The sequence below is a fragment of the Alligator sinensis genome, unplaced genomic scaffold (genome assembly GCF_000455745.1).
Source record: "Alligator sinensis unplaced genomic scaffold, ASM45574v1 scaffold639_1, whole genome shotgun sequence".
In the NCBI taxonomy this organism is placed as follows: domain Eukaryota; kingdom Metazoa; phylum Chordata; order Crocodylia; family Alligatoridae; genus Alligator; species Alligator sinensis.
In genome coordinates, this window is record NW_005842771.1 from 226,477 (window position 1) to 252,362 (window position 25,886).

At 51.9% G+C, this 25,886-nt stretch overlaps 1 protein-coding gene and 1 pseudogene across 1 annotated transcript in view; one reads left to right on the forward strand and one right to left on the reverse strand.

Moving 5' to 3' along the window:
• The window catches only part of P2RX3 (purinergic receptor P2X 3), a 31,475-nt gene that overhangs the window by 4,164 nt on the left and 1,425 nt on the right, over nt 1-25,886 (reverse strand). Inside the window, exons 2-8 of the mRNA XM_006034772.2 lie at nt 21,093-21,228; nt 4,824-4,895; nt 4,558-4,624; nt 4,056-4,149; nt 3,376-3,453; nt 1,046-1,187; nt 593-729 (exon numbers count right to left, since the gene is read on the reverse strand). Of these exons, the coding sequence (XP_006034834.1) occupies nt 593-729; nt 1,046-1,187; nt 3,376-3,453; nt 4,056-4,149; nt 4,558-4,624; nt 4,824-4,895; nt 21,093-21,228 (726 nt within the window). The remainder of the gene's footprint in view (nt 1-592; nt 730-1,045; nt 1,188-3,375; nt 3,454-4,055; nt 4,150-4,557; nt 4,625-4,823; nt 4,896-21,092; nt 21,229-25,886) is intronic.
• On the forward strand, nt 19,728-19,867 carry LOC112552109 (annotated as a pseudogene).

Below are 25,886 nucleotides of genomic sequence, written 5' to 3' on the forward strand. Positions count from 1 at the left end.
ACTTGTTGTGTCACTGCAGGGCAGTCTGTAGTACAACTGGTTGTATCAGTGAGCAGCTGAAAGATGGCATATGTAACTGGGTACATGTGCTATGTCAGTGTATTGGTGGAGGATGTTGTTTGTGTACCTAGGTGTAAATCACTGTGGGGTGTCAGCATGTACTTCGAGGCAGTGTGTCTATGTATACTGTGTGTACAGTGTACAAGCTATATTTTATGTGACAGTATGTAACTGGAGGGCAGTGTGTATGTCTGTGCTGTGTGTCTCTGTAGTTGGAAGGGTGTACGCATAGCTGAGTAAATACACACTGGAGTGTCAGCACATGTGTACTGGTGTACCAGGGTGTAGCTGGAGGGCAGTGTGCATGTGTGTCTGTATATATGCGCATGCACATGTGCAGTGGAGTGTATCTGTATCTGGTGTGTCATTGTGGATGCGGACAGTGGTGTGGATCCCCTGGGCAGGTGCATGGGACTGAGGGGTTCTGTGGGAGTGGACATGCACCTGCCTGCACTATATCCTAACAAATGAGTTAAAGCCTGGTCTCACAAGGCTTTGGGTGTGTGAACACATGTGTGAATGATGCCCTTGCCTGAAGTTGTATCCACGAGAGATGCTGTTCTTCTGGGAGACACTGTCAAGCCGGGTGAAGGAGTAGTTGGGCACACAACGATCCCACGACTGATCCAGGTCACACACCCACCCGATCTTGATACCCACAACTCCTCCCTGTTCAGAGACACAGGACTGTGGGTCAGGTCACACCAGGCTGAGCCAGGAGATGGGCATTGCTGTGGAGGAGCCACCATATGGGAGCTGTCAGGAAAGTGCCCCCCCCTGCCCACCAATTCTATGGGGTTGACTGAAGTCCCAGCATCCTCTGCAGTTCTGCTCCTCTCCCAGTCCCCTACCATGTTGAAGGCCCATCCTACCCATATGGCTACCTCTGCTGGGTTCCTTGCAGTGCCATCACTGGAAAGACTCTGCTCACATGAACCTCTCTACCCCTGCTTTACCTAAGCAATGGACTGTCATTGATCCTCACCGTGGAGGCCAGATTGGCGAAATCCTGGCCAGCAAACTTGACAATGTCACCCAGACGCAGGATGGGGCAGAAGGGCTGGCTGATGGGGTGGAAGTGGCAGCGCCGTATATCCTGGACTGTCAGGTCAGGAAGCAGGTTACCCCTATGAATCATAAAACCATAGAGAAGTAGGGCTGGAAGGGACCACTGGAAGTCATCTAGTCCAATCTTCTGCCTGAGGCAGGGTCAACCCTGTCCAAACCATCCCATACAAATCCTTGTCTACCCTGTTACTAAAACTACAACTAAAACAGGAGAGACACAGAAGGAGGTAGAAGAGCAGGAGAACAGGACGCAGGGAGGAAGGAGTGGGGGAGATGCCTGATACTACATAGGGCAGTTTCTGGAGGCTCTGGGGCCATCCCGCTCCCCTACCCAAAATACTAACAGGGGCTGGGGTCAAGAAATTCCACCCATGCCTGCTCACTCAAGGCGAGTCCCCACTGTTTTTTAGGAGGTGAACTTCATGATAACTCATCTGATAACTCCAGTCCTCAGTATCAGCCCCAGCCCATTACTCATTACAGAGGGAGAGAAAATCAGGATAGGGAGGGAAAGCTTGTGATCCCTAAACCTTAAATCCAACAGCTGCCATCCGTAACCATTAACTCTAACACAAGCACAATTCATAACCCACAGCCTCTAACACCAACCCCTATCATCATCATCCATAACCCCTAATCCTGTCCTTATCATATTCCATAACCTCTATCTGCAAACCCTAGCTGCAATCCATAACCATTAACCCTAACCCCTAACAGCCATCCATAAACCTTTGCTGCAGCAGAGAAGAGGGCAGTAGCTACAGTTCAGGGTTTAAGCTGTAATACCTGAGGGCAGGCTGGGTACTGGGCTAATTAGAAACCCCTGGCCAAAAAGAAGGCCATGCGCTCAAAAGGGGTGGAGCCTAGTGTACTAAAAGCCTGGCACCTCAACCAGAGAAGTCAATCTTGCCCTGACTTCTGTTAGCCTGGGTGGCTATGGAAGGAACGCAGGTAGCACAAGTACTTGGGGAAGCTGGAAGAGCCAGCAGCTAGAGGGTGGGACTGGCTGGGATTCTGGAGCCAACAGTTTAAAGGCTGGAGACAGCAGCCCTGCAGAGTTAGGGGCTGGGTGTGGAGGAAAAGTTTAGCTCAGTTAAAGGGTCAGGGGCTGTCATAAAACAAGAGGAGCCAAAGGGGCTGGGACTATGAGCAGCAGTGCCCTGGGACAGGGACACCAGGGAGCTGGGACAAAATGTGAGACAGGGTCAGGAATGGGACACAGGGAACGCTGAGGCTGAGAAAGCTGGCAGAGCAAGCAAGCCAGAGTTGGAGGCTTGCAGCCAGAAAAACAGTGAGCTAAACCAAGAGGCCCCTACAGGAAGGTAAAGAACGTTGACAGTAACGCTTGTGGGGGGCATGGGCGTAGCTGGAGGGGAAGATCGAAGCCTTGATTTTAGCCCTTAAAGCAATTAGGGCCAGAGAGGTCTGATCCCCATGTAAAGAGTTGGTGTTCAGTGGGGGTTGGAGCTCTGCAAGGAAAGCTGCTGTTGAGGTGGGTTTGGAGCTCCAAGGCCAAGAGACAGTGTGCAGCAGGGTCAGAGACCCAAAGCTGAGAGACAGTACTTGGAGAGGTCAGAGCCCTGAATCAACCAGGCCAAGTTGAGCCAGAGGAGGAATAGAGCATAGAAAGAAACCCTGAGAGGCTGGAGTGAGAGCAAAGCAGGATTAAGACAGCCATCAGGGAGTGTCACAGCCACCCTTGTGACCCATCCTGCCCTAATCCCCTAACCCTAATGCCTTTCATGATGACCTCTAATATTTTGCATTCAAAGGACTGTCTAACTTGATCCCAATTATGCAGTTGGTCCAATAAAAGATATCACCCTAAGAAATCCTTGCCTCTTGCATAAAATCTGGATCATCATGGCTACAACATCACTCTTGTATTACTCTTACATAACCTCATCCACTGCTGCTAACCACTGTCCATAGCCTCTAGCCCCATCTATAACTTCTTGCCCTAAACCCCTATCCCCATTCACAGAGAGTCCAGGAAGTGTGTTATCTGTGAGACTCTGGGTGCGGGCAGCAGGAACTTTTGGGTCAGGGAACAGGTGCAGTCCACCACAAGCAGCAGAACTGTTCTGTCCTACTGTGAATAGCTGCATATGAGTTCTGTATGTAATAGAGCTGTTCCAAATTACAAGCCTCTAGATACTATGTACACCTTACCCACAGCCCCATCCGTAACATGCAGACCCTGCCCAAAACCCTCCTCAACCTCCTGCCAAATGCACAGGCACTCACTTCTCAAAGTTGAAGAGTGGGAAGCGGATGCTGTTCTTAATGAAGAGAGTGAAATTCTCTGCCTCCAGCATGATGGGCCTGTGGGAGCAAGACACAGGAGGTCACCCACAAGAGTAGTCCCAGTGGGAGCACCCAAGTGACCCCACCTCAGCCTACCAGAGCCTGAGAGCCTGGCTACCTTTGCATGATGCTGTTCAGTTTGTCAAGGTGTAAAGTTTGGGGTAGGGACCATGTCAGCACCTGGCCCAACAGGGCTGATCCAGGCAGCCACCTCAAGGAACTGCTGTAATAACAGCCGAACCAGACAGGCCTGGGTACTTCAGGGATGGCATGCTGCCCAAGGTCTGGTTGAGTAAAGGGGAAGAACCTGGGTAGTGGAAGAGAGCTGCAGTGCAAGGCCGTGTCCTTCAGCCATGTCACCTATGTGCCCGCCTGAGGGAGCCAGCAGGTAGAGAACAGCCCCAGCACAGGGTGCTCCAACTGTTCCATAGTAGTGTTTTTGTTCTGGACTGAGATCTGGGCTGTTGGTGGCTTCCTGCTTCCCAGCCATGGGGAATGGGTGACCAAACAAAGCAGTCTTACTACCAGGAGATGCCCGCAGGCACCACTTTCCAGTCCCAGTACTGATGTGATGGGGTGCAGGTCAGAGGAGGGGGCATATTCCACAAGCCTGGGCTTACACATCTACAGTGTCCACCTCTGCTGGGCACCAGCCTTGGATCTCACAGGTGTGCAGGGTCTGGTTGTATTTCACGCACCGTCCGGTCAGGATCCCTGCAGAGGAAACTGCCGGATGGCATTAGCATAGGGACAACATCAAAGCTCAGTCTCAAATGCCAACCTGTCTTGCCTTCCTGCTCCATGCCCCACGGACTCTCCCAAAAGCCTGATCCTTGGGCACTGGCAGCTCCTGCTTTTAAAAACTGAAGGCTGTGGAGTTGTTCTCAAAATTGTGGCTACCTGCTGGCTGTACGTGACCCAGGGGGCCTATAGGGATACACTGCCCTCTGGCTCTCCTCACTCTCCTTTCACCACCTTCCAGCATCTTCTAGAGGGCCCTCTCCCCTGCCCCAGCCCAGGTCCCGAGCATGCCCCTCCCAACCACTATTGCTGGGGTGAATCTACCCTATCTTCTACCCTAGCTGAGATGACCGGGAGAGAACAAGCAGGGTGGGCACTTACCGCTTCCTGTGGCAGAGATGAGCTTCTGGCATTCACTGTCTGACCTACACCTGTACCTTGCTTCAGACTGGAAAGAAAGTGGAAGGATGAAGTGACCCCAAGGAAGGGACAGATAGACAGACATGGCTAGCTCCCTCTCCCCACTATTCCCAGGGAGATACAAGCCCTGCCACCCCCATGGTGGACCATGTACCAAGGACACCTCTACAGACATATGGTCTGAGCAGGGGCAGACCATGTGCTTCCCCAGCCACTCCCCTGTTTACCTCAGGGCAGAAACCTTGCATCTGGTTCTCTGTGATGATCTGCTTGGTGATAATCACAAAGACAGATGTGCCCTGCCAAGAGCAGGAGAGAAAACAGTTAGAGACATGGTCCGGGTGAGGCAACTGACAGCCCCCTAGGCCTGAGCAGAGAGTGGACCAGGGATCCTCAGAGCTTGGGTGGGGTTATCAACACCTGAAATCATGAAACCCCACTTGGGTGACCATGTCCACAGCTGTGGCATTCTGCTTACCAGAGGGGTAGCCTATACCAGGCGACTCAAGGGATGGGATTGTTTCTGTTTGTGGATGGGTCATGGGCTGGGGCAACATGAATTATAACTCGAGGAGGCAGTGGAGATGAGCTCTGAGGTAACTTGACAGTCCCTTCCAGGGGAAGTCTTCAGGAATGGGAGCCCCTTGCTGGAGCCTGTGCCCATGCAACTAAATATGGCCAGAACCACTCCTGACTCCCACAGCTGGGGTCCCACCATATCTCCCCAGGTTGGGCTGAGCCAGGTTTATCCTAGCTCTTGTGGAGGGCATTGAATACCATTTGGACATACCTGTGGAGACACCAGAGATCAAGGGGCTGGATGTCCTGGATTTGCTTCAGTGTCTATTGCCTGGGTAGGTGGTAGCTTGGTGTCCTAAGGGCTGGGGGCTCTTTCTTACAACCTCCTGGGAGGAATATGCCCTGTTCAGAGGGCATGTGAGGTGTAATGGTGATAAGCCATTTGGGTCTGATTGTACAAAGAGTCCTCTATGCTCCTCCCTGAGTCTTTTAGCCCCTGGGGATCGATGGTGGGGGGAAGGGTCCCTCTGCCCTGGGAGGACCTAGGTGTTAGCTTTCTCCAGGTATGATTTTGAATAGGCTAAGTGACCTCAAAGAGCATGGGTGGAAGTGCATAGATTCATAGATACTAGGGTCAAAAGGGACCTCAACAGATCATCGAGTCCAATCCCCTGCCTGGGCAGGAAAGAGTGCTGGGGTCAGATGCCCCCAGCCAGGTGCATGTCTAGCCTCCTCTTAGAGACCCCCAGGGTAGGGGAGAGCACCACCTCCCTTGGAAGCCCGTTCCAAATTCTGGCCACCTTTAGTGTGAAGAAGTTCTTCCTGATGTCCAGACTAAATTTGCTCTCTGTCAGTTTGTGACCGTTGTTTCTTGTTACCCCAAGAGGCGCCCTAGTGAACAAAGCATCTCCAATCCCTTGCTGTGCCCCTCTAATGAATTTGTAGGTGGCCACAAGATCACCCCTCAGCCTTCTCTTGAGGAGGCTGAAGAGGTCCAGGTCCCTGTTTAGTGTGGGTGGAGTGTGTGTGTGTGTTTGTGAAGGGACTGTCTGTGTGGGTGTTAGTGAGGGGGCTGTCTGTGTGTAGGGGTGTGCATATGTGATAGTGTGTGAACACTGGGGTGTTAGTGGGGAAGCTGATTTTGTGCATGGATGCTGGATGTATGTGCAGGGGTGTATATGTAAGTCCATATATGGGGTGTGTGAGAGGTATGTGTGGTGTGTGCGTAAAACGTGTGCAGCATGTATTTGTGGAGTGTTTATGTGTTAGTGTCCGCGTGGGTATATGTGTGTGTTGGGAAGATGTGAGTTTGAGTAAGGTGTGTATGTGTGTGGATGTGCAGAGGGAAAAAAGTATGGATGTGGGTGTAGGATATGTGTGATGACTGTGTGTGGGGGGAGTTGATGGGTATACATGTGAGTGAGCTTCACCCTTGCTGTGCTGACAATGCTGCTTGAGCTGTTACAGTAGCACTGACAGGCTTCCACTAAGCCTGTGGGTGTTTTTTGCACTGTGTTGTGTACTTGCATCTCCCCACCCTGCCACAAGAGACAGTCCTTGCCCAGAGAGCTCACTGTGAACACTCAAGACATGTAGTAGAAGGGGAAATGGAGGCATTGAGAGGCAGCCTTCCTGGCTCCTGATCACTTGGCTCTTAAACTAACAACACCCATGCCAGGGCCCACTCCTGGTATACACCCACCCAATGGGAACAGCTGCGGGGCAGAGTCCAGGGAGAGGAGTGACACTGTTTCAATGCACACGTCCACCTGCCTCCTCTCCCAAACCAGAGTCCCATCTCCCTATCATGCCAAGCAGGTGCAATGACCTTAAGGCTGGTTTATGCTTCTGTGTTTCTGACACAGCTGTGCGCCCTGCTGCTCAGCCAAGGGTCCGATCCTGTGAGGTGATGAACAATTGCACCTCCTAACACAGTCAAAAGGGATCTTGGGTAAGAGGATTTGGCTGGGTGGGGGAGGGTTGCAGGAAGATTAGAGCCCTTTAGGATGAGGCCTATCAGCTCACAAGGAGGGTATATGAGGCGTGAATAACTAGCTGCATCTTAGCAGCTAAGGCTCAGGGAGATAAAGGTCAGTGTTCAGACAAAGGCACCTGCAGGTGCTTGAGAGTAACTAAGAGCTCGTCCATGCTGCAAATGCAATGGTGGTTTTGTATCCAAGTCCACTTGACCCTGAGAACCCAGCAGTGGTGTCCAGCCTGGCTGTAAGGCTGCCAGCACAATTCATACCTCCACCCTGATGGTCTGCCCCAATGCATACTGAGAAAATCTCAGCTGCTCTCCCAGAATGCCCCAGCAGGCAGACAGAGCGACCACCACTGGTGCTGTCTTGGGCAGTGCATTCTGGGATACCTGGCCCCATGGGCGACTGGTGCCTCCCGAGTCTGGGGGGGCACCAGATCACTGACTGGGGGGAGTCCCTGAGCAGCCGATCGCCAAGCCCAAAATTACCACTGGTGAAACTGGAAGTGCACTTCCGCTGGTGCTTCCGGTTTTGCAGCTAGCATTTCCAGGGGTGCACAGCCGATCTCAGGGGGTGCATGACCCCTATCCGTCACCAATGCCTGGCCCCATAAAAAGCTGGGTGGCTGCAGAACTGGTCAGGCTGGTTCCACAGTGGCAGAACCATCATGGGTGCCTGTACACGAGCGCAGAGGCTGCTCTGACATGCTGTAATTATAGTGCATTGGAGCAGATGCGATTAATTGAGTCTTCTGGAAGGTGGCAATTACCATGCTCCAGTAGTTTCCTGTGTCTTGTGTATCAGCATCCCCATGCTTCAAAATGGCAGCAGGGATGCTTGAACAAAAGCTCATTTGATAAACTTTAGTTCAAGTGCCCCCCGCCACCATTTTGAAGCCTGGGGATGCTAATACACAGGATGCTGCAGCGCTTTAATTAGAACAGCTCTCAGAGTCGCTCTAATTAAAGCGCCCCTCCACCTCCCCCCACACACCTCTGGAGCACGTGTAAAAGTGCCCCATGTGGCTGACTGGTTATGAATGTGGTTAGGAGCTGTTGTGTGACCATCAGTTGGGACTGCTGTGGAGCTGCTCTGAGTTGGGCTGAGGGCTGGACAGATCCCAAGCCAGGACTAGAGCACAGGGGGAAACGGGGTCCTGAAGAAATCTGGCCTGGTGCAGGCCGGGTCCGGACTCCTCATCGGCCCTCAACAGAAGCCCCAGAAGCATGGGTGAGGTGAGATGCCATGGAGGGGAAGGAAGCCAGCTCTGTCTGGCCACAGCCTCCCAGCAGCAGAAAACAGCCGTATCCCCAGCACCCCGTGGCAACGGGGCATTGATTTATGTCAGCTATGTTTCTGGCAGCCTGCTGGCTCTGTACTGTTGCTAGTCTTGAACCATAATACCTCTGGGATACCCCATGGGGTGAGCTGCCAGGACACCTGGATTCCTGGCTTTGCTGTTGGCCTACAGCAGTGGTTCCCAACTTTTTTTATACTGCGGACCAGAACAAGTGTGGCAGAGCCGGCTGCCTCCTTCCCGGGGCTGCCCCACTGCCCAGCTTTAACCCTGCATGTGACTGCTGGCAGCAGAAGCTGCTTGCCTGCGTGGACAGATGGGGGTCTGAGCAGGGGGCTTGTGCCGTGACCTGGCAGCCAACCCTTTGCAGCCCGGCAGCCAACTCTTTGCAGCCCAGAACTGGCCAGTGGGCCCAGTACTGACCAGTGGCCATTGTTTGGAAACCTCTGGTCTACAGGATGGTTGCAGAGAAGACCCTTCTCCTCTCTGTGTCTGAGTACCCCTAGGGGCCTCAAGGTAGCCTCTACTGATGAGTGTAGGTGGCTGACTGTAGCCCTTGGTTTGGGCTCCAGACCAAGGGCAAGTCTTTCGACTGCCTTAGGCTAAAACCTGCACTGCAGCTCCAGGCCAGAAGAGAAACCTGGGAGGGACTTGGCAGTGGACCAGGGCCATGGGCTTGGGGTCTGGAGTTGGCTATCAGGGAGGAACATGTCCTGGTAGGCGCCTGATCCCAGTCCCTGTGGTCTGCACTGCACAGCTCAGGAAGGCATCTCCTCTCACCCTCTGCCAGGCTTTGGAAGTGAGGGTAAACCTGACCCTGACATGGGGACCAGAATGCAGATCTGGTCCTGGCTCCCTGAGGCTGGAGCCCCTTTGAGCTGCAGTGGCATGGGAACAGCACTTAGCAGGGCTACAAATGAGAGGAGCAGGTTGGAATAGCCTCTATGGCATGGGAATGCCTCAGTCAAGGGGCTCATTGGGCTCTGGGGGACCATGCAAAGTCATCATGTCCAAAACCTACCTTCTCCTAAGCAGAACCAAGTGCACTGAGAACAGTGATTGTCCACCAGCATGAATGGTGTGTGCCCCTGGCAGCTGGGGGAGCATGGCAGTGGTGGGAGTGCGGTGGTGGCAGTGGGAGCGTGGTGGTGGTAAGCGGGGGAGCTCCTGCAGACGCCGCCAGCACTGTCAGCATCAGGGAGGGGAAGGGGTCCAAGGGAGGCGACCACCTGCAGCCACCGCTGGTGCTTTTTTGCAGTGGGTGCACCACCACGCTCAGGGGGTGCATGTGCACCTGCGTGCATCCCCTATGCATCGCCCCTGTCCACCAGGGTGCCATGAAATCATTTTAAATGTGCTGCATAGTCCCACATAATATTAACACTATTTGATGTACATAGACCTACACGATTTGCAAGATAACAGGGGCAACGCGTAGGGGGAGCACGCACATGCACATGTACCCCCTGAGCATGGTGGTGCACCTCCTACAAAAAGGCACTGCCAACAATGTCAGCAGCACCTGTGGGCAGTTGCTGCTCACCACCCCGCCGCTGACACCGTTGGCGGGTCTGCAGGTGGTCACCAACACCTGGTCAGCACTCACCACCCCCCTGCTGTCAACAAAGCTGGTGGCATCTGCGGGAGCTCCGCACTTACCACCACCATGCTCCTGCTGCCGCTGCTGTGCTCCTGCCACCGCCAGTGCAGCCATGCCCCTCCAACTGCCGGGGGCGTGCATTGCTCATGCAAGATAAACATACGATTTTAAATAGGAATCCATAGCGTGAAAACCATTCTGAACTAATGGTCTTTCTGAGTTCTTTGTAACAGAAGAATTGCTCTATTATTTTTCCATAGCCAAGAAATGACTGAAAGCTAAGAGCTGGCATTTACGCAGGGATGCTTTGGGTCTAACGAGAGGCACCTTGAGTCTAAAACTGTTGAGAACCACTGACTTAGACCATCTCCAAGGGAGATGTTGCTCTGAGCTTTTTCCATCCTGCCAGGGAAAGGCTGTCCTCACAACCCACCTACCCACCTTGGTCTTTGCTGCAATTGAAGGCAAGAGCCTCTTGCCCCAGCCTCTAAGGCTCTGGAAAACTACTAGTCATGGCACTCTTATAACTGCTTTGACTCCTGGTGTTGCCCTTCTATGCCCAGGGGAACAAGCTCCAAGACCAATGTGGAACTAGTCTAGCAACTCCCAGGGTCTTTGGTGAAAAAAGAAAAAAAATCAAGATTTTCAGTGGAAAGCTGACACTTTTTGCAAAAATTGTGGGTTTTCTTTGCAATTTTCCACCCAAAAGTTAGGACAGAAAATGATGGCAGAAAATTTCAGGCCAGAAGAGGGAGACAGTGGAAAAGGCGGTGGCATTTCTGCCTATTGTGAAGCTACTGGAGAGAGCACATACAGACTCTGTGCTGGGCTGCTTATTCCCAGACCAGGTACCCTTGCTCACTGACCCATCTCCTGCATAGCAAAAGCTGCTGAATGCAGCATCAGTACTAATGGAGCAGTTATTTCAACCCCTTGTGACCTGGGCAGTTTGGGGGAGGAAATAGGAAGAAAATTCCCCCCAGGGGAGGCGTTCTCTCCATGGGTCCCCACAGGGAACTTCCACTCCTGGTGAGGGGTCCCCCCTCTGCATTTACAAACATGCTGTCTTCTCCTTTTCATCCCCTTCTTCTACTTAAGCTGCTCTGAGATTGGAATCCTCTCCTGGGAGGGCCAGCTGCAGGCCTGGGAGAGGACGTGGAGGGTAGCAGGGGCCTCCTGTGAACAGGGGAAGGGGCTCACAGACTTACCCCTGTCCATTTATTTTAACAAGGTGGAGATCAGGCTGATGTTTCCTCTAACCCAGGGGTGGGCAATTACTTTGGGTGGAGGGCCACTTAACAAGTTTTGGTGAGCTATTGAGGGCTGCATAGGTGGCCCTGCCCCTTGAGTTGTGTTGCCCCACCCCCTTGTCACCATGTTGGGACCAGAAATCCCACCCCTAACCTTGCCCCCCCAAAATACTTTGGGGGGCGGTGTTGCCATCCTACATCCAGAAAAAAACCAAATCATAAGCTAAAAGTCAAACACCTATTATAAAAATATTTTAATTCTATTACAAAAAATATTTTGGTCATGATTTGTGTTTGCATAGTGTATATAGAGGTGACTGCAAAATAACTCACAAATTCTTAGTTTTGTATATTTGTTGGTATGTGTATGTGGTGTGTGTGTATGGTGGGTCTGTGTAGGTGGTGTGGTCTGGGGTAGGTGTGGTCTGTGAGGTATGTGTGGTGTGCGCATATATGGTGGGTGTGTATGTGTGGTAGGATGTGGGGTGTGTCGGGGGTTATGTATATGTTGGGGGTTGTGGGGTCAGGATGGGGGCAGACCCCCTACATTCCCCCCATGGTGTAACAGCTGGTGCTCAGGGTGCAGGTGCCCGGTGGGATGTGACTCCGGCCAGCACTGCACATCAGGGTGAGGGGCGCAGCCTCCCCAGGCTGTCTGTATCACCAGCACTCTGCCAGGCACCTGTGCCCCACTGGGCACCTATGCCCTGAGCACCCTGCCTGCTGCTGCTGGCACTGCCACCACCTGCCAGGGCTGCGCGCTATGGAGGAGTGGGTGGGGGGTCCTCACACCCCTCACCCTCCTTCACACCCACATGCTACCCACCCCAGCTCCGTGCTGCTACACCCCCCTGAGCATGGGCTCCAGCCCCACCATCTGCGCTTCCTCCCAGCTGCAGCCCTGTGCCCGCTGCTTCCCTACTGGCTGCCCGGAGTCAGCAGGAGACCAGGGAAGTGGAGCAGGTCCCTGGTGGGCTGCAGCAGCGGCAGCAGCAGCCCCGCCAGGAAGCTGCATGCTGGCTGGGCCAGGCCCTTCTGCCCACAAGGGTGGGAGTGAGGCAATAGGGTATGTTTGGGTGGTGGGTGTATACGTGGGCGCCTCACTCCCACCCTCGTGAGCAGAAGGGCTGGCCAGGGCACAATTTGTTGGAGGGCCCTGCTGGCTGGATGAAAGTGCTTGGCGGGCTGGATCTGGCCCATGGGTCATATTTTGCCCACCCCTGCTTTAACCCCAGCTTCCCCGCTGAATGAAACAAGATAGTAGCCCCACACTGGGACTGGGGTTCTGATGCCCCTGGTGCTCCACCTCCCTGAAGGAGACCAGAGTGGAGGAAGCATCACCACTTTCCCCCCCTGCCTCCACTGCACAGATAGGGAGCAAAGCCTCAGAAGATGAAGTGACTGGCCCCAGGACACTGGAGGAGCATGTGATGGAGCTGGGAGTCTGACCTCCATTGCTAATGCTGTAATCTTGCATTTATGTCCCGACTCAGGGACCACTATGAAGAGCTCAGAGCCCTCACTCTGGCATAGCCCTGCTATTAGGACACTGTAGTTTAACAGAGAAGTAGGATGTCCTAGAAGCCACAGCACTTCCCTGGGGATGCAGGTTATATCCCAGCTAGGCCCTAGACCTACTGGCTGACCTGGAACATGTCACTTTGCATCCCTGTGCCTCAGTTTCCCCACCTGGGAAGTGGAGCTAGTGCTACTGTCCTTCTTTGGAAAGCACCATGGACCAACAGCAAGGTGTAAGGGGAACTGACTGGATTCTCAGGTGGGTGTCAGGTCCCTGAGTGGGGGTTTCAGAGCACAGCTGGGTGGCTTTCTTGCTCTGGCACGCTAATTCAGTGGCATGAGAGGAAGCTGGAGTCTTGACTTGGGGTGGGCAGAGGCTTTTGTACCCAGGGTAAAGCTGGGTGTCTAGGAGTGGGGGAAGCCAAGATGGGGAAGGGACCCTAGGGCTCTGAGAACAGTTCCCCACAGTGCCACAGACACCCACAGGCAAGTAGCTCCATGCCTCAGTCTCCCTACCTGTAAAAATTGGTGAGGAGGAGGAGAGGCAGCGATAACAATCTCTTGCCCCTCTAGATCAGAAGTTCTCTGGCACCTGCACTGCCCCAGGCTTTGTGCATGTGCAATGTGTAACTGGGCCCCTGCCCCATTACTGAATAGGGGGAGCAAACCTCAGGGCCTGCCAAGCCCCCAGGTACAGACTTATGGGCAGAAAAGGGACCCCTCATGGATCATTTCTACAGTTGGTGACTAGAGAAGTGTGTTTGAAATTCTGGAGGTCCCATTAGTACCCTAAGGACACGTGATCACTTTGAGCCCTGCTGGGGGGCAGGCTCAAGGCATAATGAAGGAGCAGTAAGCCTGGAGCAGAGTAAAGTGTTGGGACAGAGAACCCAGAACTGGCGAGACTTTGTGACCCAAGAGCCCAGAGCCCAGAGTCAGGCAGAGTGCAGGGCCAGAGAGTCCAGAGCCCAGGGTAGGGCAGGTTTTGGGGCTGGGGAGCCCAGAACAGGGTAGCGTTTGGGGCCAGAGAGCCCAGATCAAGGCAAAGTGTGGGGCCAGAGAGCTCAAAGTGCAAAGAGGGCTGGGACCCAGAAGCCAGGTCCAGTGCAGCAGGCTTAGGCTACGGCCACCAGCAACACAAAAAGGGAGCCGAGGCCAGGAAAGGCTGAGTCCCAAGAAGAATATAAAAACCTGAAGCAGCCCGGTGTTGAGTTAGGGCCAAGTGCCCCAAAACACATAACTAGCCCTGGGAGCCAGAGAGTAAGACCAGGCTTGGGAAACCCTTTTTTAAAAACAAAGTAATATCAAGGTGTGGCAGATGAGTAAAGGGGAGTGTGAACTAACAGCAGACTAGGCAAAGGCTGAGCGGCCACCAGGGGGCATCATGGCCACCCCCTGGAACCACCACATGGCTACACTGGTGCATTGGCCAGGAACATCAGCAGTGGGCCACAGATGCATGATCAGGGTCCACCTTAGAGGACCCCTGGGTGTATGCATGATCTGTGGACAAAGAAGGAGATGGAGCAGCTGTTGCAATTGTTAGGCCAGCAACAGGCTTTGGCTAATGAACAGGTGCAGAAGTGGGAGGCCAAGATCGAGGACAGGAGGCATCTGCAGTTCTGCCAAGCAGAGACTTTACAGACACTGGTGCTCAAGAACCAGAAAACAATGATGAGGCTGTTTGCCTATAATGAAGGTGGTTCCTCCTTGAGTACTCCTGGGTATATGACATGTGAGGACAACCTAGAGGCATTCCTCAAGGCCTTCCGTAGGGTGTCTGTGAATTCACAATAGAAGCAGACATAGGTCTCCTGTTTTGGCATGCTGTTGTTAAGGGAGGCCCAAGCTAACTAGAGATGACGCTAACAACTATGATAAAGTGAAAGTGGCAATATTACAGAGGCTAGAAGTGTTGGAGGAAATACATAGGTACAGATTTAGAGCCAGGAAAAGGCCAGAGCCCATCACCCAATGCAGGCTGGGCCCTCTCCTTTACAATGAAGCCAGCAAGTGGCTCTGCCCCAGGGATAGAACCCCTGAGGAGCTACTAAAATGGATAATTTTAGAGCAATTCATATGGGACTTGAAAGACAATATCAAAGATGGGGTGCAAAGACACCAACCTCAGATCCCCAAGGGAGCAATCAAGCTTGTGGAAGACTTTGCCATGGCTGAAAAAGAGTTGAGGCAGGAATAGGAAAGCCCTGGCAACAAGGCTAGAGAAAGGCGCTAAGCAGAAGAGAGAAGGGGGACAAATGGGATGCTATGAGCACTGGATGGACCTAGCAAGGCCTGTTTCCAGTGTGGTCGCATCGGGCGTTTTGTCTGAAGCTGCCCCTGGGGTGAGCCAGAGAAACCAGGACCCACCAGGGTGGCAGGAGCTGCAGCAAGTAAGGGCAAACTCCCGAACACAGAAGAAATGGAAAGCAGCTAGGGAGTCACTCCCCGGGAGGCAAGGGGGTGTGAGGGGCACCACCTATCCCGCCTTGTAGTCAAAGTTAAGGTGGGAATACAGCAGATGCCCACCCTCCTAGATTACAGGTCCGAGCAAACTCTGGTATGGCAGGGGTTATTGCAGGGAGTCCCAGGATGAGTAACTGACTTCCTCACCCTGGTCTGTCTGCATGGCAAGCCAACAAGTTATGACCGAGTGTGGATCCAGATGATCACAGCCAGACACTCCCATATCATACCAGTATGTGTGGTGCCATGGTTGCTGTACCGCATGCTGCTGGGCTGAGATTGGCCATGGTTTTGGGAACTAATGACAGAAGTGATGGGAAGAGAACTCTCTCTTGGCCCTTTCAGGGATACCTCCCCTGAAGCTGACTGAGGGCTTGGTTGGTGGGGAAAGTGGGACAACTTCCGAAGCCAGAGAGGCCACCAGGAGCTCAGAAGTGGACATCAGCGAGATCACTGAATGCAGTCAGCTAACGGTGGAGCAGGTGTGAGAAGATGGATTCTGACAGATCTATGAATAAGGCTTCATAGCCCATAATGATGATACGGTTCTGTGCCCGGACCTTGCTCAGGCATACCCCCAGTTTGAAGTAAGAAACGATTTATTATATCAGGTGGACCAAGGCCCCAATGTTGGGGGAAGAAATAGCTCAGTTGCTCATCCCAAAAATGTACTGGGGGGCATTCATGAAGATTGTGCATGAGCTCCCCAAGGGGGGTCATCTAAAGACAGCAATAAGATCCATGACCACCTGCTCCTTCTTTCTTTTCTTTGGCCAGGGATATACCAAGAGGTGCAGAACTTCTGCAAATCATGTTAGTTGGACAAGGGAGAAGAGATTTACATCATAGATCTTGACTTTAAAAAAGCCTTTGATCTGGTGTCCCATGATCTCCTCATGGAAAAATTGGCCAACTGTGGCCTTGGCGACATCATAGTCTGGTGGCTGGGGAACTGGCTCTGAGGTCGGACCCAGAGTGTGGTAATAGATGGAAGTAAATCATCATGGTGTGCCATGACCAGTGGGGTCCCCCAAGGCCTATACTCTTTAACATCTTTATTAATGATGTAGACATTGGTGTCAGAAGCAGACTGGCCAAGTTTGCCTATGACACCAAACTTTGGGGCAAAGTGTCCACACCTGAGGATAGGCTGGTGATCCAGGCCAACCTAGACAGGCTCAGAAAATGGGTGGACAAAAACCTGATGGTGTTCAACACCGAAAAATGCAAAGTACTCCACCTTGGGAAGAAAAATCCGCAGCACACTTATAGGCTCAGCAGTGCTATGCTGGCTAGCACCACGGCTGAAAGGGACTTGGGGGTCATGATTGACCACAAGATGAATATGAGCCACCAATGCAATGTTGCAGCTGGTAAAGTGAGCAAAACTCTGGCCTGCATCCATAGATGCTTCTCAAGCAAATCCCAGGATGTCATCCTCCCACTGTACTCAGCCTTGGTGAGGCTGCAGCTGGAGTACTGCATCCAATTCTGGGCTCCACAATTTACAAAGGGTTTGGAAAAGCTTGAGAGAGTCCAGAGGAGAGCCATGCACATGATCAGAGGGCAGGAGAACAGGCCCTATGATGAGAGGCTGAGAGCCATGGGACTCTTTAGCCTGGAAAAGTGCAGGCTCAGGGGGGACCTGGTGACTGCCTATGAGTATATAAGGGGTGTGTATCAGGATCTGGGGGAATGCCTGTTCACCAGAGCACCCCAAGGGATGACAAGGTCAAACGGTCACAAACTCCTCCAAGACCGTTTCAGACTGGAAATAAGGAAAAACTTCTTTATTGTCTGAGCCTCCAAGGCCTGGAATAGACTGCCACCAGAGGTAGTGCAGACAACTACTCTGGACTCCTTTAAGAAACATTTGGATGTTTGTCTTGCTGGGATCCTTTGACCCCAGCTGACTTCCTGCCTTTGGGTCGGGGGACTGGACTTGATGATTTTCCAAGGTCCCTTCTAGCCCTAATGTCTATGAAATCTATAAATCTATGAATATTTAGCAGGTCCGGGGTAGCCCCCAAAAACCCTTCTGGTGCCATTGTCACTAATAGAAAGAGCCCTTTGAGAGGGTGGTGGTGGACATTGTCGGGCCCCTCATCAAGAGCACAGTTGGATATCAATACATCCTGGTGGTAGTGGATTACTCCACAAGGTACCCAGAGGCAATACCCCTCAGATGTATTAATATGGTGAAAGTTGTGTGAATATTTTAAGTAGTTCCTCCACAAGTGGGCCTGCCAAAGGAAATATTGATAGATCAGGGCAGCAACTTCATGTTGACGGTATTCCCTGAGATCTGCAAAATGCTGTGCATTAAGCGGCTGTGAACCCTTGTTTACCACCCTGAAATGGATGGATTAGTAGAGCGGGTCAACCAAACCTTGGAGCCCATGTTAAAGAAAATCATAGGGAAGGATCCTAGATACTAGGATAGGATGCTGGCCCCTCTGATGTTTGTGTATCGTGAAGCACCCCAAGAATTGACAGGATTCTCCCCCTTTGAACTGTTATATGGGTACCAACCACAAGGAGCATTAGACCTCTTCAAAGAGGACTGGGAGGTGCAGAAAGGATCAGTCAGAAACCATGTCAGCCACGTGTTGCGAGTTCAGGAGCAACTTAAGGCAGTGCAAGTGGCTGCCAGAGAGAAGTGGCGAGCTGGGCAGGGCAAGCAAGCTGTGGCATACAACTGTCCAGCACAGGAACACCATTTTGAGATCAGGTATCGGGTACTAGTTTTACTATTGGAACAAGTATCCAAGTTAATGGCCTGATGACAGGGGCTATATGAGGTCATTTGGAAGACAGGGTTGGTGGACAAGTGTGGCAGCCTGGCAGAAGAAAGACACGTCAGACATATCACATTAATATGTTGAAGAACTGGAGAGAGAGGGAGGCCTTATTTGTGGCGTCTTACCCAGATCCACAAGAATTGGGCCCCAGGTAAGGAAAAAAGAGAGTGCCACGTTGATGGTCCTGGGGGAGGACCTATCTGAGACTCAGTGGACTGAACTAGAGCAACTGGTGCAGGAGTTCCTGAAAGTCTTCATGGAGGAACCAGGTTCACTCTCTGATCGAACACAGCATAGAGACAAGCCCCAACAAGGTGGTGAGAGAAGGTTGGAGACACATTCCCCCAGAGACTACAGACACTGGTGAAGGAGGTAGGCCAGGTGCTTGCCTGAAGCATCATTCAGAAGTCATGAAGTGAATGGCAGAGCCCCATCATGATGGCTCTGAAGAAAAGATGTAAAACTATGGCTCTGCATAGATGTCTATAGGGTCAACGAGATCGCAAAGTTTGATGCCTACCCCATGCCCCAGACTGAAGACCTGTTGGAGAGGATTGGAGGAGCCCAACTCACCTCCAACCTAGATCTCTCGAAGAGAGGGCAAATTCCCCTGGGATGCTAGTCCCAATTGAAGATGGCCTTTGCCACCCCCTGTGGCTTGTATGAATTTGCGCGGATGCCTTTCGGACTACATGGAGCAGCAGCTACCTTCCAAAGATTAATGGACCAGGTCCAACCCCCTCACCAGAAGTATGCGGCAGCCTACAATGATGATGTGCTAATCTTCACATAGGAGTGGGAGGAGCATCCAAGCTGCCATGAACGAATTCAGGAAGGCAGGCTTGACAACAATCCAAAGAAGTGTGCCCTGGGTGAAAAAGAAAGAAGGTACTTTGGTTTTCTGGTACAAAGAGGGGAAATCAAACCCCTCGTGAACAGGGCAAGCCTTAAAGGACTATCCTCTGCCACATACAAAGAGATAGGTGTGGTCCTTTTTAGGCCTGATAAACTACTACTGCTGATTGATGCCCATGTTCTCAGAGCTCATGGCCCCCCTGATAGAGCTAAGCAAGGCAGCAGCTCCAAAAAAGTTATGGTGTACCAGGGAAGCAGCAGATGCCTTCCACAGGGTAAAGGATGTGCTATGCTTGCAGCCAGTTGTCCATGCACCCAACTTTGGAAAGCCCTTCTTACTGCAAAGGGATGCCTCCAACACAGCCATAGGCGCTGTATTGTCACATAGAGTGGGAATGAACACCCAGTAGCATATATTAGCCGCAAGCTGCACCCCCTGAACGAGTATAAGCTACGATAGAAAAAGAATGTCTGGCTATAAAGTGGGCAATAAAGCGCTTCTGCTATTACCTACTAGGGTGGCAGTTTACTGTAGTAACTGACCATGCCCATCTCCAGTGGCTATACCAGATGAAGGCAGACAATCTCTGGTTGACTTGATAGCATCTGAGTTACAGCCATATGACTTTGTGGTAGAACACTGCCAAGGAAAGCAACACAGTAATGCCTATTTGTTTTCACAGAACAGCAAGGAAGAGAAGGACCAGTGAAGGCAACAGGACCGTAATTCCAAAGAAAAGGTTGGACCCTGTAACAGAGCCCCTGCCCCATTATTGAGAAGGGGGAGCAAACCCCAGGGCCTGCTGGCCAGCCAAGCCCCAAGGTACAGACTTAAGGGCAGAAAAGACTATACTTTCAGGGATCATTTCTAAAGTTGGTGATTCAAGAAGTGTGTCTGAAATTTTGGAGGTTTCATTAGCGCCCCAGGGGCACATGATCATCTTGAGCCCTGCTGGGGGTAAGCTTAAGGTGTGCTGAGGGAGAAGTAAGCCCAGAGCAGGGTAGAGTGTGGGACCAGAGAGCCCAGAGCCTGGAGCATGGCAGAATGCAAGACTGGAGAACCCAGAGCCCAAAGCAGGGCAGTGTTTGGGGCCATAGCACCCAGAGTGTGAGGGCAGAGAGCCCAGAGCCCAAAGAGGGCTGGGACGCAGAAGCCAGGTCTGGTACAGTGGGCCTAGGCTACAGGTACCACTGACAGAAAAAGGCAGCTGAGGCCAGGAAAGGCTAAGACCCAAGAAGAATATTAAGACCTGAAGCACCCTGGTGTTGAGTTAGGGCCAAATGCCCCAAAACATGTAACTTGCTCTGGGAGCCAGAGTGAGACCAGGCTTGGGAAGCCCTGGGGCAACCTCCCTTTCCTTTAAACAGTATAACATCAAGGCGTGGCAAGAGAGTGAAGAGGAGAGTGAACTAACAGGGCAGATCAGGCAAGGGCTGAGTGGCCACACCCTGAGCCGAGCACCGGGTTATAAACACTAGGCACAACTGGGCCCTGGTCTTGCCTGGGGTCTCCAAGCTCACAAGCCTATTGGGTGCACTTGATAAATGTGGGCCTAGGCCCACCACAAATATCTATAAGCTTCCCTTAAAAAGGGAGGCCACTGAGAGTGCAACAACTGATTGTTTGAGACACAAAAGAAAAAAGTAACAGGAGTGAGGGTTACAGGTTCAAATCAAGGAATTCAGAAGGGGACACTGAGCAGAGCATACAGGTCAGTGTCTACCTCCTGGAATGAGTCATGGGAGCTTGTGGATGCCAACCAGAAACCCTGCCTGGGGACATGACCGGAGGAGCAAGAGGAAGACAGATCCACCCTTGCTCAGGTTCCTCCTGGCCAGAAATTCCTAGCTCGTCTTATAGATGGTCAGCTTGGCCAGAGCCAGGAGGAAGCTGACCAGGATGTCCTGGGGCTTGGTGGGGCCATGGCCAGGGAATACATAAAAGAAAAGGTGCAGGGAGAAGTGCAGCCAGAACCTCAGCAGGAGGTTCTGGAGGAGGTGGAAGAGGGTCTGCAATCTGGTGCACTTGAGGTAGGCATGCGCCAGGGTCTCCCTCTGTTCGCAAAATGGGCAGGTGTTGGGGGTGTCTGTAAAGCACACCAGAAATACTTCAAGCTCACAAGAGCAGCAAAAGTGGTATCCTTCTTGCTAGCTGGGTGTCCCATTCCCCAGCTGCTCTGACCCCTGTCCCCCCTCATGCCATAATACCTGGGGAGGTGTGACGTAATCCACCACGTCCATGACCTGGTTGGCGTATTTGCCAAAGCCCTTGACCTTTGTCACCACAGAGGATTCGATAGCTGTGTCCCGCACCTGGTATGCCTTCTCATGTAGGAACACCCAGCTGTTGGTAGAGAGGGGCAAGACAGCTACATCAGGCTAGGGACCAGCCAGAGGGGGATGCACTCCTGAAAGACCAAGGGTAGTGGGGCAGAGGAGGGGCAGATCTGGGGTGCGGAAGATAGGTGTTGCCTATACTTTGCAGACAGCTCACATAACTTTAATGCAAGCTGCACAATATTTGGGAGTATGGGGGTTCTTTAAAGCTCCACCTGCTGGAGTCATGTTATTTCCTAAGACGTTACATCTACATGGGGCAGTTTTTTCCGGATGGATTTATGTTTCCTGCACTTCAATGACCTTGAGTCTACACAAAAGAGCACTTTTTTCTAATCAACTTCTAGCCCTCACAGTAGAAAAAAGAGCTCAAAAACAGTCCCCTGGGTGCCCTGCAGCAAGGGAGAAGGCGAGATCAACTTCTAGGATAAAAAAGCCCTCATGACTTCTGAAGGCATCTCGTAATTTTGGGGCAGTCAGACTAATGATTCTGGACTGCCTGTGATCAGCAGTGCTGCCTGGAGAGGGTGAGGAGACACTTTGCTACCTATTGACAGGTCATTACCCTTTGCAAAGCAGCAGGAGATGTTATCCTCTCCCTGTAGAGGAATGGCTGAGCTGAACTGGGTCAGTGCTCTGAAGCCTGAGCCTGGCCCTCCTTTTTGATACCATGCTGCCCCCTAGTGCCCTCCAGGGGAATTATTTCCGTGCCTATTTTCTTTCCTCCAGCTATGGACCTAGTGCAGGGGTAGGCAATTATGTTGGGTGGAGGGCCGCTTACTGAGTTTTGGCAAGCCATCAAGGGCTACATGACAGGCAGCCAGGGGCAGATAAATATTAATTTTCTAAAATTTTTAGGGGCCCCACGGGCGAGATAGAATGGCCTAGCAGGCTGCATCCGGCCTGCGGGTCACATTTTGCCCACCCCTGACCTAGTGGGTAAGGTGGGTTAGAGTCCAAGGGGTTTAAGAACTGTGTCCCATTTCTAAAATATGACTCAAAAGCCCAAGGGGCAGATTTCCAATGGAGCCCATATTTCTTCCCTTCCTTATGGCATAACTAGAGCCAGATTTCCCAAAGCAGGCAGCAGCTGCCACTGTGATAGTTACAGGCAGGATTTCCGGAAGAGTCTGCTACCCTGCCCCATGAGCCATGTCACTAAGCTGCCCTTGCAGCTAGAAAAGTCTGCCTGGTAACACAGGGGTAAGAAGCATATAACAAGGAGATTTGTGCCAGATTTGACATTCCTGATCTGCCTGAGACTAAGAACAAAGGGAGATTGCCAGCTGACAGAAATACCATCAAAGGGCACCACAGGCCCCCCAGCCACTGGCTGCTGCCTCAAACCCACCTGCTTGACAAATGACTGCCTAAACACTTACTAGACATACAAAAAACTAGAACTCTTACTAGACTGTTTAACTTACTGTTAGTTTAGTGTTTGGAGTTTAGTGTTTATATCTGGTTTAATAAAGTTTGCTGTCAAAGAGTGGAATGCTCCTGTCCCACCGCATATTCCTTCCTGTCTGAGCCAGCCAGAGTTTATTGGTGCAACAGGGGAGGGTAAAAGACCAGCATGAGGCCTGTGAGTCCCTTGCTCCCTTTACATGCACTCCAGGGCATGGGGCTGGCTAGGGGTCACCCTACCAAGGGTCACCTGCTCTGCTGAGCTCCCAGCTGGAGCTGGGAAAAAGGTTTTAGCAAAGGCCCTTGTATACTGGCTAGCAAAAGGCATTTCACAAATTCATTGCAATGTACAGGCAGTCCTCGACTTACAACGTTTCAAGTTACAACATTCTGCACTTACAACGTTTATGAATTGACACCCTGTTTCAGCTTTATGATGTCAGATTTGACTTTACAACAATGCGATGCCACGCCAACAAACAAGTTCGCTGCATCGCTCATCTCCTGGAAAACATCTGTCCAAACTTCCTTGGACACTTTCTTTAAGAAAGCAGGCAAGACTCCAGAAAAACCTGCAGCCAAGACTCCCGAGAAGACTCCAGCCAAGAACCCTTCAAAAAGTCCAGCCAAGAGCCTTTCAAAAAGTCCAGCAAAGTCACCTCAAAGAAATCCTTCCAAATCAATGTGATTGCTATTTACAATATAAATACATTAACGTCACTATATTACTCATCTATAATTGATTGAGTACAAAATTGTGGGGTATTTTTAGTGAAAATTGGGTATGGGGCCTTGGTTCAGGAACCAATCCCGCATTTATAACATTGTTTCTTATGAGACAATTGGTTCTGAGTTACAATGTATCAACTTAAGACCCATTTTTCAGGAACCAATTTTGTCGTAAGTCCTAGGACTGCCTGTGCAACAAATAAACAAAAACCTCTGCAAAGCAGCAACAACCCCCTGACAGAAGCACACCCAAAGTAGCCTGTGCTGGCATTTTGGAAGGGAAACATGGATTTTTCTATCTGCAGTGACATTTCATCTTGCAGTTCCCTTCAGTTTTACTAAAAATCCCTTCCATGTATTAGAAGAAGAGGTTAGAAAAGATCACTGTCATGTGCAATGTGACCTCAGACTTGGGCAGTGGGGTGGCAAGGTGGTAGCCCAATGGGGTAGGATGGCAAGTGGGTAGCCCAATAGGTTTGCTAAAAATATAATTCATTTTGGGTTGACCCGAAACAGTTTTTTGGGTTTTGTTTTAAAGATTTTTTTTCAGGACTGTGAAAAAACAAAACAGCTGTTTGTACAACTCTGCTCCCAGGCTTCACCAGGCTAAAGAATGGGTACCTCTACCCCCTCCCTCCCCTGGGGTAGGTATCCTGACAGTGCCATCTGCCAGTAGACCTCTTCTATGGCCCAACCAGATCTAAATGTAGGCAAGGGAACAGTGCCTTTTTAGTACCTCAGGAGTTAATGCCCAGCCTTCCCCTGCATGCCCCCTAGGGATGGGGAAAGCCGTCCAGCTGGCACCCGCAGGCCATTTGGCTGCTAATGGAGCTCTGACTGCTGTCATAAATCAGCCAGCTCACATTTGGTACTGCCAAGGCATTAATGGGGGTTGCAGGGGGAGCCATATCCTGCTATCTACCCAGAAATGTAATTGGGGGTTCTCCCACATAGTCACACACACATACTTGCACATGGACTGTCACACCTTGTGCTAATCCTCACACCCTGTCCCCTTTCCTTACTTACTGTCTCCCATTACCCCTTCTTTCCACACACACACACACACACACACACACACACACACACACACACACACACACACACACACACACTTCTCCCTTAACCTGCATTGTCAGTCTTCACTTTAACACAAACCTGATCACATCTCCTTCCTCAAATATACACACCCCATCAACCCATAACCCGAACTGTCACCTGTCACTTAACACCCATCTCATAACATCTTCTTCCACATACACACCCTGTCATCCCTTCCTTCCTCCCTCTCTCTCACACACACACACATCAATTGGTAACCCACACTGTCATACTTCATGTTAACATACACCCCATGGCCTCTTCTTTTTCACACATACAAGTGTCAATCCACCAATCACACTGTCACCCATCACATTAGGATGCACAAAGTCTTCTTTTCCTCACCTCACTCCCCTACCCCATTTTCCATCTCTTGCACAGTAACCATTCCCCCAACACACATGTATTGTCACACCCACCACTCTTACAGTCCTTTACTCCCAGGGTCACAGTCACCCCAAGATTCACATGCATCCATCCACCCATCTGAGGTTTGCAAAGGCACCTACACACACTTACACCCATACTGTTGTCACTCCTACACTCATGTAAACACATTCACCTCCCCCATGTGGTCACCCCCTAAACTCATGCAAACACTTCCGCCTCCTCCATGTGGTTACCCCTTTCATCACAGGCAGCAGAAGACTGGCACTAACAGGGCTCAGCCCCCTCAAACGCAGGGTAGTGGGTAGGGCTACAAGGCAGCCTAGCCGTGGGCTTCAGGTGGCTGTAGCAGGGGTGGGAAGAGTCACACATGCAGCTAGAATTGCAGCTCGGCCTGTGGATCACTGGCTGCCCAGCATGGCAGGCAAGTACCAGTCAATTTGGTGAAGGGGAAAGGGCTGTGTTGGGGGGCAGATCGAGGCCCCAGTGCTGAGGGAGGGAGTGGGGCACAGGCAGGGGCAGGGATAGGGTAAATGGGGCCCTGGCTGGGCCAGGTGGTAGGAGAATCAAAGCCTGGGCGGCTCCTCCCCAGTCTGTGTGTGGGGTGGAGGTGGCTGCCACTGCACACTGTGCATTATACCCCACTGCACCTGCCCTGGGAGCGGCGCAGTGCCACATGCCTGCCGCTGCTGGGCTGCGCCCTACCTCCTGCCCGCCCAGTGGCAGGACACACGTGGATTTGTGTGGCTTGGAGGCAGTGGCAGCAGGGAGCAAAGCCCTGTGCATAGCAGCAACCACCTCTGCCAGGGTGCGCATAGTGGTGGGAGCCCTCCTCACCCTTGGATGAGCTGCCTGGGCTGACTGTCCCACAACCTGGCCTGGCTGGGGCCCCATTCACCCCAGCCTCATACCCTGCCCGTGCCCCACTCCCTCACCATGGGGGCCTCGATCTGCTCCCCACAGCCCTTTACCCTCTCCCCACCCCTTCCCCCACAGACTTACTTACTGGGGGGGGGGGGGGGGGGCACGATAACTCTCAAC